The sequence below is a fragment of the Mesoplodon bidens genome, assembly GCF_964165515.1.
Source record: "Mesoplodon bidens genome assembly, chromosome: 7".
Classification (NCBI taxonomy): domain Eukaryota; kingdom Metazoa; phylum Chordata; class Mammalia; order Artiodactyla; family Ziphiidae; genus Mesoplodon; species Mesoplodon bidens.
In genome coordinates, this window is record NC_138164.1 from 8,885,631 (window position 1) to 8,899,976 (window position 14,346).

The 14,346-nt window shown below is 55.6% G+C and overlaps 1 protein-coding gene across 3 annotated transcripts; it reads left to right on the top strand.

The window, feature by feature from the left end:
* The first annotated feature begins 281 nt into the window (after positions 1–281).
* Positions 282–14,052, top strand: ROBO4 (roundabout guidance receptor 4). 3 transcript variants are annotated; one of them, XM_081239030.1, is made up of 18 exons: positions 282–552; positions 898–1,227; positions 1,414–1,571; positions 1,766–1,886; positions 2,167–2,294; positions 2,391–2,619; positions 2,861–2,973; positions 3,709–3,877; positions 4,031–4,216; positions 4,345–4,387; positions 6,261–6,397; positions 6,520–6,783; positions 10,518–10,625; positions 10,802–10,940; positions 11,078–11,323; positions 11,481–11,839; positions 13,033–13,239; positions 13,386–14,052. In XM_081239030.1, exons 1-18 carry the CDS (start codon positions 483–485, stop codon positions 13,394–13,396), a joined length of 3,018 nt encoding a protein of 1,005 aa, XP_081095156.1. In that variant the 5' UTR covers positions 282–482; the 3' UTR covers positions 13,397–14,052. The 3 variants fall into 3 exon arrangements, with proteins under 3 accessions (XP_081095156.1, XP_081095158.1, XP_081095157.1); XM_081239031.1 differs by having other exon boundaries at positions 284–552; positions 10,895–10,940; XM_081239032.1 differs by lacking the exon at positions 10,802–10,940 and having other exon boundaries at positions 283–552; positions 10,518–10,650; positions 11,201–11,323.
* The last annotated feature ends 294 nt before the right edge of the window (positions 14,053–14,346 follow it).

Here is a 14,346-nt window from a genome sequence, read left to right on the forward strand (position 1 = left end):
CACTTGGCTTCCGGGGCCTGCTTTCCTCTACCCTCAGCTTCAGAATGTTGTGCCCTGAGATTCCACCTCTGGGTTTTCATGCCACTCTAGCAGGGGGTCGCTTGGAAGCCAAAGGATTGGGATTGAGATTCAAGGGTCCAATGGAGGCTTGGGATAAAGGATCAAAACAGGTTAGGCTGAGGATTACTTCTAAGAAATCCTAGACTAGATCACAAGATAAACCCTAGGGCGGGGCTTGGAGTCAGAGGTTATGACTAAAGGATCAGGGTCGGAGACTTTCTCTCCTCTGGTCTCCTCCCAATTCTCCAAGGCACTGAGGGCCAGGCAGGAAGCATCGGTTTCCTCAAAGCCGCTTCCCTCCTGGGGCAGAGTCTCGGTCACAAACAACCAGCACCGCTGCGCCCGCCCCTCCTTCCCTCCGCTGTGAGCTCAGAGCAGTAGGACAAAGTGCTACAGACAAGGACAGAGGCCTGAGGGCGGCCATGGGCTCTGGAGGAGGAGGCCTTCCTGGGGCCCGTCAGCCCCTGCCTCTCCTGCTTCTGCTCGTCACAGGTGAGTGTGGCCCTCCCCACTCCTAGGCCACGCTCCGCTCCGTTGATCTGAGGCCTGGCCAAGGCAGGGAGGAGACCCCCTTGCTCCTTTGCTTCCCTTTTGCAGTGGGGGGTACCAGAGACAATGGTGAGGATGATGATGATGGTGATGTTGAGTGTGAGACAGACAGAATGAGAGCTCCACCGGCCCTCACCTGGGTGCCACGCGCACACGCTGGCCTTCTCCCCTCCCAGCTAGCATGTTATTTGGGAACTGATCTTCAGGCAAGAGGAGGAAGATGAGGCGTGCAGGGACTTGGGGCCCTATTTGCAGTCAGACTGGGCTCCACCTCCTTTCCTCTCCCAGGAGGCATGGCTCAGGACTCCCCACCCCAGATCCTTGTCCACCCCGAGGACCAGCTGCTCCAGGGCCCTGGCCCGGCCAAGATGAGCTGCCAGGCCTCAGGCCAGCCACCTCCCACCATCCGCTGGCTGCTGAATGGGCATCCCCTGAGCATGGTGCCCCCAGACATTCACCACCTCCTACCTGACGGAACCCTCCTGCTGATGCGGCCCCCTCCCCGGGGACGTGCCCACGATGACCAGGCCCTGTCCACAGACCTGGGTGTCTACACGTGTGAGGCCAGCAACCGGCTGGGCACGGCAGTCAGCCGGGGCGCTCGGCTGTCTGTGGCTGGTGAGCCCTGGGCAGGGAGACCTGGGTTGGGGGTGGTCCTAGATGGGAGACCGGGGAGGTGGGGCTCTGAAGAGTGAGCTCAAGGCAGTGGAAAGGTAGGTAATGCAGAATGCTGGGAGATGCCAAGGTGGGACCTGGATGTAGGAACTGGGTCCCGCCCTCTGCGACCCTCCCTCCTCCCCACAGTCCTTCGGGAAGATTTCCAGGTCCAGCCTCGGGACGCGGTGGCCACAGTGGGCGAGCAGGTGATTCTGCAGTGTGGGCCGCCCTGGGGCCACCCAGAGCCCATAGTCTCATGGTGGAAGGATGGGAAACCCCTGGCCCTGCAGCCAGGGCGGCACTCGGTGAGTGTAACCCCCTTCCCCACGCCTCACCCTGTCCTGGCCACAGCTGTGCACACCCAAGGGACTGACCCGCCCCCTGGCCCAACGTCCCCTGCAGAATTTGAGGAAGGGGAGGCGGTGAGGCCTTAGACTTCCCTCCGCACTCAGAGGCCCTCCCCTGCGGGGAGACTTCACAACGCACCTGGTCCTGACAGGTGTCCAGAGGTTCCCTGCTGATGACAAGAGCAGAGAAGAGTGACGCAGGGACCTACATGTGCGTGGCCACCAACAGTGCAGGCCGACGGGAGAGCCGGGCAGCCAGGGTGTCTGTCCAAGGTAAGGGGAGGGCGGTCAGGGCCAAGGTCGGGGGCTCCAGTGAGGGTGGTGTGGTCTGGTTTTGGCTGGGGTTAGGGGAGGTGGGAGCGGAACCCGGGATCAGGGTCAGAGCGGCGGGGATCCCGTGTAGGGGTGGTTCCCCCGTCCTAGAATAGAAATCGAAGTGCTCTCCACCTGGGTGAGCTGCAAGTTCTGGTTCCTCTGGGGCCGAGGGATGTTCCACCCCTCAATTCCTTCGTTCTGGCCTATGGGCCCCATCCCAGCCCTGTGCTCCCCACAGAGCCCCAGGACCGCAAGGAGCCCCTGGAGCTTCTGGCTGTGCGCATTCAGCTGGAAAACGTGACCCTGCTGAACCCAGGCCCCGCGAAGGGCACCAAGCCTGGTCCTGCTGTATGGCTCAGCTGGAAGGTGAGGCCCAGGACCTGGGCTGGAGCCCATCACAGCTCCAGAAAGGGCTGGTCACGAGAGCCCTGAGCCCTCCTCTCCCTCTGGGCTTTTTCCCAGGTGAGCGGCCCTGCTGCACCTGCTCAGTCCTACACGGCCCTGTTCAGGACCCAGGCTGCCCCCGGAGGCCAGGGAGCCCCGTGGGCAGAGGCCCTGCTGGCTGGCTGGCAGAGCGCAGAGCTTGAGGGCCTCCAATGGGGCCAAGACTACGAGTTCAAAGTGAGACCATCCTCCGGGCGGGCTCAAGGCCCCGACAGCAACGTGCTGCTCCTGAGGCTGCCTGAACAAGGTCAGGGACAGATGCCCCCCAAAACCCAACAATATACCCCCAGCCCCTTTTGGTCCCACTCTAGCGGGCTGATGGTGGGTCCCACCCCTGGGCTCCCTCCTGCCCTGGCTCAGCAAGCAGAGCTGAGAAAGGCTCTTAGTCTCATCAGTATGGCTCTGACCCTGTGTCCCATTCTAGCTCTTTTCCCTAGAGCCTTCTCCCTCAGCATCCCTTACAGCCTCTCTCCCTAACCCCTCCCCAGTGCCCAGTGCCCCTCCCCGGGAGGTGACCCTAAAACCTGGCAACGGCAGTGTCCTCGTGAGCTGGGTCCCACCACCTGCTGAAAACCACAATGGCGTCATCCGTGGCTACCAGGTACCCTGCACAAACTGACACACCCCTTCCTAGTGGTGCCAGGAGATACCTCTTCCCTGGTGTCCTGTAGACACTTGCTCTGGGCACTAAGAAATGGTACTTGGGCAGAGAAGCAAGGGAAACTTACTGTTGTTGGGCAAGGACCCTGCTGTCTGCCAGACACTGCCGAGCACTTACTTACACTATCTCATTTCATCTCATAGTCCACCCTGGGTTATTGTCCCCAGTTTACGGACATGGAAAGTGAGGCTAAGGTCACAGGTGCGGGAAACAGAACAGGAATCAAACCAGGCCGTGTCTGACTCTCAGCTTCTAAGGCAGTGGTGTCAGAGGGTGGTTCCTGGACCAGCAAAGTCAGCATCACCTGAGAACTTGTTAGAATGCAAATCCTTAGGTCCTTTGCCAGGCCTTGTGAATCAGAAAGTCGGGGATGGATCCGGCAATCTGGATTTTAACAAATCCTCCAAGTGATCCTGAAGCACGCTGACATTTGTGAACCACGGGTCTAACGCCTATTTCAGCAGATTACTTTTGTCCCTCGTCTGTCGGTGTAGAGAGAAGTCTCTCCCACTCTGTGGGGGGAGGAGGAAATAGGACGTGTGGGTGCATGCGAGGGGCGTCCCCAGGTGAACGGCGGGACAGGGTGGCCACACGCCCGGAGTCTGATCCGCAAGAGGAAGGGCTGAGCTGCTGGGATGGTGCCAGGGGGCGAGCTCCCCTCTGTTTGCGCCTCAGGTCTGGAGCCTGGGCAACACCTCGTTCCCCCCGGCCAACTGGACGGTGGCAGGCGAGCAGACCCGGCTGGAGATCGCCACCCGCATGCCAGGTTCCTACTGCGTACAAGTGGCCGCAGTCACTGGGGCTGGGGCTGGGAAGCCCAGCAGCCCTGTCTGCCTCCTTTTAGGTGAGGACAGTGCCCACCGGCCCCACCCAGACCCATTCAAGCCCCATCTCCGCCTTCCTCTCTCCCCGCTCTCGCTTCCGGCTCCTCCCCCTCGTCTGCCCCACCCTCACTGCCTCGGCCGCCCCCTCCCCCTGAGCTCAAATTCCCATACAGAGCAGGCCATGGAGCAAGCTGCCCAGGAACCCAGTGCGCACGGCCCGTGGACCCTGGAGCAGCTGAGGGCGGCCTTGAGGCGGCCAGAGGTCATTGCCAGCGGGGGTGTTGTCCTCTGGCTGCTGCTGCTGGGCACCGCCGTGTGCATCCACCGCCGGCGCCGAGCTGGGGTGCACCTGGGCCCAGGTGAGAAGGTGAAGTGGACTCCCAGGTGATCAGGCCTTCCCTGGGTCCAGCCAGAACGCTACAGGGGTTTAGACCGCTAGCCAGGTGCTGGAGACTCTGGGCTGACCCTTCCTCCTGCCCTCTCCCAGGTCTGTACAGACATACCAGTGAGGATGCCATCTTAAAACACAGGTGAGAGACGAAAGGGCCTGAGGCGAGGGAGGGGCAGGGGGGCCCGAGGGACAGTGGAGCTGGGATGGAGAACGGGCCAGAGTACTAGTCTCCCCTCCTGCCAGGCAATTTGGCATCCAAGTACCTGAATTTCCCTTGAACTTCAAGTGAGAATTAATTTCTCTTTCATTAATGTTCCTATCACACCACTTGACAAGGTGAGTAAACTGAAGACTCATGACTCAAGTGACTGCCCAAGGCTACACAGCTAGTAGCTGCCTTCTGAATTCCTAATCCAGGGCTCTTGTTACCAAGCTCTCCTTAATACTTACTGCACTCTCCTGCTGACTCATTCTGCTAGGTGGAGAATAACTAGCACAGGAGGACCAGTCTGATTTCTAATTTGCTCTGTACACTCAGCATCTACCTAGTAGTCCCTCTGGGTACAGGAAATCACCTACCCACGGAGGCATCTTTCCTTCGCAATAGTCCACCCACAGTTCCAGCAGAGGGCGCTCTGCCCTCGCGTGATGGATTCTTACTCCTTGTTCTCAGCAAGGGAGCCCGCCTGCAGGTACATCTGCTCCAAGCGCGTTTGGCTGCCAGAGCAAGTCTCCCATTATGAGACACGACACCAAAAAAGAAAACATCCTTTTTTCTCCTACTGGCTGAATTTTACACTAAATAACCATTTCATCTCTGCCCACCTTCTCCTGCTCTTTATCTCATTAGATCTCCTCTGGGAGATTTCACATTCCAGGTCTGCACCTTTCAACAGGAATTTATCAGGCACCTACTGTGTGTGAGACGCATCCAGCTCTACCATTTTGCTGTCCGTTGCTCGGCCCAGAGCAAGGTTCTGTGCTGGCTGGTGCTGTGCTCCTGCGTTGCTCTGTGCTCATTGGTCTTTCCCTTCCAGCTACCTCCTGGGCTTAGTCTGCTCTGCCCCGAACTTTCTCTGGCTCCCCTGGGGCTTCATCCCTTCTCTTTGAGGGAGATTCCACTCCAATCACTTTGTTGATTCATTCCTTTAGAACAGCTTCCATCTAGCAGAGACAGCCACGCAAGCATGAATGCAATCCAGAGTTGGGAGTGCAGAAACATGTACAAGTACAAGGAAGGGGCTGGGGGGAACTATGGGAGGAAGAAGATTTCACATTTACCCTGACAGTTAGACGGGGAAGGGCAAAGGGAACAGCAAGAAATAGCCTGTTGCGTTCACAGGGAAAGACAAGCCTTTTGGTCTGGCTGGGGCATACTGTGTGGGATGGGTCAGAGCACAGACTGAGGAGCTGGAAGCCAGACCAAGGAGGGCCCTGTTAGCCACGCTAGGCAGCTGGGCTCTATCTTGGTAAATGGGAGCCACTGAATGTTTTAGGCAGAAAAGTGCTTTGGTCTGATCCCTGCTGCATGGTGTCCCATTCAAAGGGAACCAGGCTAGAGGGAGAGAAGCCAACATTCAGGTAGCAAACTCCTGCTCTGCTGACTGAGTGATCTCACATTTCTTCATCTCAACTTACAGCATCAGCCTTGTAAGGAAGGCCTTACTGTTGCGATCTTACAGATGGAGAAACGGGGACTTAGAGAGGCTAATAGACTGAGTGGCCCAGGGTTGCACAGCTAGGCTGCAGCGGATCTGGCTCCAGGTCTGTGTTCTTTCTGTCTCAGCCCATAGCTATCTCTCTTTGATACCTCCTAGCTCTGGGCAACTTGGACTTCCCCTGATCCCAGGATAAGAAAGCGGCGCTGAGTTTGGGACAGCAGATCAGAGACCTTAAGGAGGCTGTGAGGGGCTGAAAAGCAGTGAGAATAACACCCCACCCCTTCTGCTCCCCGCTGAGCTGGAGGTCTTGGCCAATCTTGTTCTCCCTCCACCCCACCCTCCATTGCCCAGGATGGATCACAGTGACTCCCCGTGGCTGGCAGACACTTGGCGCTCCACCTCTGGCTCTCGGGACCTCAGCAGCAGCAGCAGTCTCAGCAGCCGACTGGGAGTAGACCCCCGGGACCCACTAGACAGTCGTCGCTCCTGTGAGCATGTCCCGAGGGCGTGGGGTGGGCCTGGCAGTGGAGCAGGGGTCCCAGGGCTGGAGAAGGCGGGGGGCATGGGTGGAATGCGTTCACCATAATTCCTCCTGTCGTTTTTATTGCAGTGATCTCCTGGGATCCCCGAAGCCCCGGTGTGCCCCTGCTTCCCGACACCAGCACTTTTTATGGCTCCCTCATCAATGAGCTGCCTTCCAGCCCCCCAGCCCGGCCAAGTCCCCAGGCCCCAGCTGCCAGGCGGCTCACACCCCAGCTGGCCAGGCTCTCCAGTCCCTGGCCCAGTTCAGACAGCCTCTGCGGCCGCAGGGGCCTCTCTTCTCCGCGCTTGTCTCTGGCCCCTGCAGAGGCTTGGAAGGCCAAAAAAAAGCAGGGTAAGGATGGGAGGATGGACAGCCTGAATCGGGTGGTAGGGGGGACAGGAGAGAGCATGGGGTGGCCTCGACGCTGGGTGTGGGCCGCACCCCACTCACAGCCTGTCCTGATGGACGCCTATCGCCACGTACCCAGCCCAGAGTGTGCTGGCCTTAGCTTTTCTTTACACCGTGCTCTTGCTTGAGTTTTGCCACACCAGTAGTGAGCCTTGTTTCTGCAGCCAGCTCAACTCAGCAAACATTTAATAAGCACCACTGTATGCCAGACGGGGGACACAGAGACATAATCCTTGCTCTCTACGAGCTCAAAGTCTAATGAAAGTGCCTGACCAGTGCACAGATAATTCTAGAACCTGGAGGGGTGTAACCAGTGCTAGCCCGAAGCCTCAGGCATTCGTGATCTCTCTACTACGCACTGTGTCCATATGTACTATGTACATGCACGATATATGGGTCTGCCCAGGTACCCACCTCCAACTGGCTTCCCAGAGAATGAGCATTTCCTTTCTGTCCAGATTTTTCTCCTGACTTCCGGCTACCTGCTTTGACTTTCTAGAGAGAAATAATTATAATCTCTGTTTCTTTAGCAACTACTCTATGTGAGGTGCTTTACTTATATTTGTTATTTCATTTAATCCTCACAACATATCAGCTAGGTGCTATTTCTCTAATTTTACAAGATTGGGAAAGAGGATCAGAATTGGGTAACTTGTTCAAAACTCCATGTCCATAAGCTGCAGATCTCACATTTGAAACCAGAATGGTCTGCTTCCAAAGGCTGCTCTGGGTCTCGCTGGGAGTGCCCTTGGGAAGTTCCGTTCTCTCGCTGACTCTTCTCTCCTGTTTCTGAATATTGTCTGCACTCTGCTGTCTTCCTGAGCCTGCTGTACTGATTAGTAAGATTTATAAATGTTCAACATCTAGCCAGTTTTGTTAAGTGGATATAATCCAACTTTTATTAAGACAAAGATGGATTCAGAATAATTAAGAACTTGTCCAATATCCAGAATTTTATGACTCAATATTAGCTGGCATCCTTTCCAGGTTTGCCTCAGAGCTATTGCATTAGAAATCATCTGTGATAATGAAATACCAGCTAAAAAGAGATTACAGAAGTCTCATTTAAAAACGAGCTTTTCCATGGATAACTACACTAATTTGAATATAATGTATACCCTGTCTGAGAACATTAACACTACCCCACAAAAGGTGAGCGATTTTCTACACTCAATTCTTAAGAAGGTTCCGATTCTGAGATGAAGCTTCCTAACCTCACTCAGAGATTTAGGTCCTCACTGCACCCCTTTTCTCCTCACCCGGCCCCACCCCACCACTGCCCAGGATGGGCTGAGAACAGTGACTCCCCTGGGCTGGTGGACACTTGGCCTACCTCTGGCTCTTTGCACCAGCAGCAAGATCTCAGAGGCACGGAGCTCCTCTACTGCTGTCAGCTAGTCCGAAAGACTGCTGATTCCTTGTCTTCTAAAACTGGCAGGCTCTCTCAGTGGCCTCTACCCCCTTGACTTGCTTATTCTTTTTTCTTTTCTTTTCTTTTTTTTTAATAAATCTATGTATTTATTTGTGGCTGCATTGGGTCTTCGTTGCTGCGCCCGGGCTTTCTCTAGTTGCAGCGAGCGGGGGTTACTCTTCGTCGCGGTGCACGGGCTTCTCCTTGCGGTGGCTTCTCTTGTCGCAGAGCATGGGCTCTAGGCGCGCGGGCTTCAGTAGTTGTGGCACGCGGGCTCAGTAGTTGTGACTCACGGGCTCTAGAGCGCAGGCTAAGTTGTTGTGACGCACAGGCTTAGTTGCTCCACGACATGTGGGATCTTCCTGGACCAGGGATCGAACCCGTGTGCCCTGCACTGGCAGGCGGATTCTCAACCACTGCGCCACCTGGGAAGCCCCCTTTTTCTTATTATCTGACCTTAGTTGGGTTTTTTCCTCTGTGACTAATAGTCTCACAACTGCTGTGTCCCATGTCTAATCCATTATATCTTATTCTCAGTTCACTTTGCTGGTACATATCATCAATACATTGAATAGCCTCATTAAATAATTAATTCAAACAAATATTTATCGCAGTTCAGGTGTGCCCAACAAGATTCCACCTAACCCTGATAACATGTTTACTGTATAGTTTAATTCAAATAATATTGGAACTAAATTCAAGTAATTCCAAGCAAGGTGGAAGGAGGGGGGGTTTTGTTACCAGAATCCTTTAGAGGAAATGATAGGAGCAGGGATGAGTATGGCCTTTTTCCTTCCCTTTCCACACAACCCAACATAAACAACAGGTGCCCCCATTTCTGAGCTTAGTCAAGAAGCCAGGCACAAGAAAAGACAAAGGTGATGAGAGCAGGGTTGGAGCACCCAAAATTGCCCTCCAGGACTCCTTGGGTCATATGACAATTAAAGGAAATGAGTAAAAACCAAACCAGCCAAACTGGAAAAGGAAACTTTGATGGAGGAAGTCTAGCCATTGTGTGGCTTTTCATCCCAGTGGCTCAGAAACTCTGGCTACTGTACATGGATTCCTAGGGTCCAGATGGATTCTTGATGAATGCCTTGTCCCTGCTTTGAACCTGTCCCAGATCTTTGAAATCAGACTGACTAGACAGCTCTGTCTTGAGAGTCCTGCCTGGTCTCCGGTCCCCTTTCCTAACTGGGCTTCTGATCATGTGACACTAACCTGAAGGCTCTTTCTTTTCTCCTTTGCTTGATGTTCTCCTGTTCCTGGTCTTGGGAAAATCCTTTTCCCTTTATTATTCTGCTCCTCTCTGGTTTAAACTGAGATCCATTTTGGTTTTGGCCCGACCAAGTCATTGCACACGGCCAGGTCTTCTGTATTGTCACAGTTCACTCAGAGCCCTGTCTCCTAAGTGGCCACATGGGCCTGATGATAGCTGCCATCTTGTACATGATTCTTCTCACCTTGTGTTTAAACCTGCATCTCTGATATCATCCATCCATTCACTCATTCATTCAACACGTACTGAATATCCACGGGCAGGGCATTGCCTCCCTGGATGAGACCAACACATCTTCCTATTTTAAAGTTCCTCTTCCCATCAGCTGACTCTCTCCCTTCACACCTGACATGGTCTGGAGCTCCCTGGTTTTGTCTTCCTCATTCAGCTCAACTTGACAGCCCAACCCATCTCTCCAAGTGAGAGACACTTGGGTTTATCAGGGCAAGACTATCCAGAGCCATGTGAGATATTTGCAGTGTGAGAAGTGGAAATTAACAGATCCTCTCCAAGAAAAGAAGGAGTATTTGCCTTCACGGAGCCAAAATTCATGAGAGTAGGTAGCAATGTGAGGGTATAGAGATGAGGAAATTGGAATGTGTACAGTAAAGAGAAATAAAGTTGTTTTTTAATATATCTATTAGGTGCCGGGAACTTTCCAATCTGTTTTTAGTTAACTGGCCAAACCATGCTTTGCAGTGGTTGTTTACAAATGAAACAGGCTCAGGAAGGTTAATGGATTTACCTGAGGTCACACAGCTAATACGTGGCTGAGCCAGGCTATGAGTGCAGGTGTTTTGACTCCAAGCTTAGTGCTCCTTCCATTATATCACAGCTGCCTGGATGGAGACAGGTTCTTCCCTCTTCCCTCTGGGTTCAAGAACCCTAAAGCTTAACTGGATGACCAAGCTGAAGATAGAGCCTGTGGTTGAGGTCTGCAAGGCACACCCAGGCTTGGCCTCCAGCCACCGACTCTTTGCTTTGCAGAGCTGCACCAGGCCAACAGCTCCCCGCTGCTCCGGGCCAGCCACCCTGTGGAGCTCTGGGCCTGTGAGTTGGGCAACAGAGGCTCCAAGAACCTTTCCCAAAGCCCAGGTGAGAGGAGGGCGCTGCGAGGCAGGTGAGAGGCTGAGGCAGGGTGTGGGCTTCTCCTGTCCCTGCGGAGGCTGGCTGGGTGCGGACAGGACTCTGAGGGGCTGGATAGACAGGCAAACTTGGGCCCGGGGCTGACGGGGTTTCTGCTATCTCACGCCCAGCCTGTCGTTCCCCAGGAGCTGTGCCCTGGGCCCTGGTTGCCTGCCGGGCCCTGGGACCACAGCTCCTCGGCTCCCCCAGTGAGCTGGTGACTCACCCTCCCCCCACAGCACCCCTCCCTCCTCGTGGATCCCCGACTCAGAGTCAACAGACCCAGTAAGAGGGCATGGGGTCAGGACGCAGGGCGGGGCACTGGGGGTGTGGGGTGTTTGCTGAGCGTAGACGGGGCTGGGGGAGGGGTAGCAGGGGCCAGGAGCACGGCACTAACCATCCTGCCATCTTACCCCAATCAGGCACTCGGTGGAGCCCCAAGCCCCCTCCTGCCCCCCACTGCCAGCAGCCCCCGTCCCCGCCTTTATCCCCTCCGGCCCCCCCAGCCCCTCCAGTCCCCAGGCCTCTTCCCTCTCTGGTCCCAGCCCAGCATCCAGTCGCCTGTCCAGCTCATCACTGTCGTCCCTGGGGGAGGATCAGGACAGTGTGCTGACCCCTGAGGAGGTGGCCCTGTGCCTGGAGCTCAGTGAGGGTGAGGAGACCCCCAGGTGAGTGGCCAGAGGGGGAACCAGAGGATACAGATAGGAGCGCGAGACGGGAGTATGCCTCCGTCTGCTGCCTCCACTCCTCAACGGGGCTGTTTCTGCCACTCCACGCCCCACCCCCCGCTGACCGCGTCCCATCCCCCGTTTCGCCTCTTCCTAGGAACAGTGTCTCTCCAATACCAAGGGCTCCTTCACCCCCCATCACCTATGGCTACATCAGCGTCCCGACGGCCTCGGAGCTAGCGGACATGGGCAGGCCTGGAGGGGGCGTGGGGTCCGAGGTGAGTGGCTTGCTGTGCCCACCTCGGCCCTGCCCCACACCCACCCCCAGCGAGGGCTCCTTGGCCAACGGCTGGGGCTCAGCCTCTGAGGACAACGCCCCCAGCGCCAGAGCCAGCCTGGTCAGCTCCTCCGATGGCTCCTTCCTCGCCGATGCCCACTTCGTCCGGGCCCTGGCCGTGGCTGCGGACAGCTTTGGCTTTGGTCTGGAGCCCAGGGAGGCAGACTGCGTCTTCACAGGTACGTGAGATCACTGTCTTACTTCTCATCCCCACCCCCTGGAGTGGACACAGCTTCTCCCCAACCAAGAGGCAAAGCATCCTAAGCATTGTCTTCGTCGTCGTCATCCCTAAAACAGCTAGTTTTTTTTGTTTTGTTTTGTTTTTTGCGGTACGCGGGCCTCTCACTGTTGTGGCCTCTCCGGTTGCGGGGCACAGGCTCCGGACGCGCAAGCTCAGTAGCCATGGCTCACGGGCCCAGCCGCTCCGGGGCATGTGGGATCTTCCCGGACCGGGGCACGAACCCGCGTCCCCTGCATCGGCAGGCAGACCCTCAACCACTGCGCCACCAGGGAAGCCCAAACAGCTAGTTTTTATTGAGGGATGACTATGTCCCAGGCACTGTGACAAGTGCTTTACATACACTCAACATTAACAGCAACTCTCTGAAGAATATTCTTTGTCATTCTTTTCCAAATGAAGAAACTGTAAGTCCAACAGCTTTATTAGCTTGCTCAAGGTCACCTACCAGAACAAGGATAAATTGTTCAAGTTACAATCCCAGAGGCAGCCAAGTGTACAGTCCATTCTGCTACCTCCAGGACCCTCTTACTAGATGTGGGTCTCCAGGAAAGGTTGCTCCCCAGCCCAGTGACTCAGATTCGTCCCCACTGTGGGAAGTTCTGTTTTCTCGCATGCGTCCCCCTGTGCTTTCAAGGCCTTCTTCCTGTCCTGTGTGTGGCAGGGTGGGAAGTGACTGGGCTGCCTGTTTCACGTGTCTAGCAGGTGGGACCATCATCCCCAAGTCAACAGAAAGTAGTCAGGGCTCCCCATGGCCCTTTGGAGTGACCTTCCTCAGACACTCTATTAGATCCCCTGGACCCATCTTACGAACCCTAACTCTACATTTTGCACCCCCAAAAAAGCAGTCAGGCTTGTGGCAGATAGGAGAGCAAGGATTACCTAGGACAGAAGGCCAGGGCTGGGCTAGGAGGAAAGAGTTCAAGCTGTTCTCTCTGAAGAAACCAACGGACATCTTCCTTTTCCTGGGGCGGAGGCTCCTGTGGATGTGGCCACTGGGGGTGATGGACCGAGCGGGGCTGGGTTATGTCTAGGGTTGGGTGTATGCCTTAAGCAGCCCCAAGCTTTCTGCCCTAAACTGGTCCATAAGGGTGAAGGACAACCCTCCACAGATACCTCTACCCTCCCTGACAGATGCTTTGTCACCTCCCTCCCCCCGGGATGACCTCTTCCTGAACTCCGCCCTCTCCCTGCCCCCGTGGGAGTGGAGGTCAGACTGGTTGGAGGACATGGAGAAAAACCACACCCAGTGGCTGGGAAGGGGGCTGCCTCCCTGGCCCTCCACCTCTCGGATCTCGTCCCAGAGAAGTCAACTCAGCTGTCCTGCGCCCAAGGCCGGCGGTAAGTGTCTGTCTGGCTAGCTGATGTGGCGATCTTGACTGAAGGGGTTCTTGGCAGTGGGGTGGGGTCCAAGAGGGCACCTGGGGTCTGGCAGGAGAGCTAAGGAGCTGGGGGATAAATCCATCCTCCTTCAACTTCTCCTACAGACTCCTCGTGAACTTTTCCCGAGACGGCCAACAGGAGAATCAGAACCCTCTCCCCTGTCAGCCATCAGCCTGGGCTGTGGACTGTGGGTCTTGACCTCTGCTTCTCTGCAGTCGGGGTCCATCCCTCCCAGCCTCCAGAGTTCTCCGTCCCGGATTGTGAAAACAAATGAAAGCAAAACAAAATATGAACAAAGCGGACCTGGAGCCCCCGGGGTGGGGGGGAAATCATCTCCACCTGACTCCCAGCCCTTGCTTTTCCCTCTGCTTCATCCACGTCCACAGCCAGGTCATCTGGGCCTAAGAAGTAGCCCTAAATCCTGATCTCCCCACCCACTTGGATCACGGGAAGTGGAGGGGCCAAATGTCTGCCTGGAGGACAACAGTGGCTCATGGGAGAGGGCTGTGGAGGAAGGAGCTTCTCATCTCAGGGCCTCCCCTCTCTGCCTTTTCTGGACCATTCCTAACTCTCTCCCCAAACACACCACGAAGGGACATAAAGAGAGACTCCACTGAGGCAGTGAGGCCCTGTCTCAGCACCAAGACAAAGGGTTCACGACGAGTCTAGGGAGGAAGATGAAGAGTGACGAACGTGGGACAAATACACCCTCCCCATACTGTTGTCACTGTAAGCTTAAGGAATTTGACACCATAAAGCTACGATGACTTGCGTTCTCTGAGGTCACTCTGTGGGCCACCATCATGAGATCTCTCGGTGGAGCACCATCCTGGGGAGGGCTCCTGGGTTAGAAAGGGATCAAGTGTTCATTGACACTCTGGGTGTCACTCCTTTCTGTTCTGTTATGAAGGGGGGAATTACCTGCATCTTTCAGACTTTAAGCAGAATCCAGGAAAGGGAGGGGTGGGGGATTTTCAGGGTCTGCTGGTCTTAGCAACTTGTCCTGTGAAGACAACTCCTGCTTTCAGAGGTCCCAGCTGCCCTCCCCAAAGACCAGTCCCAGAT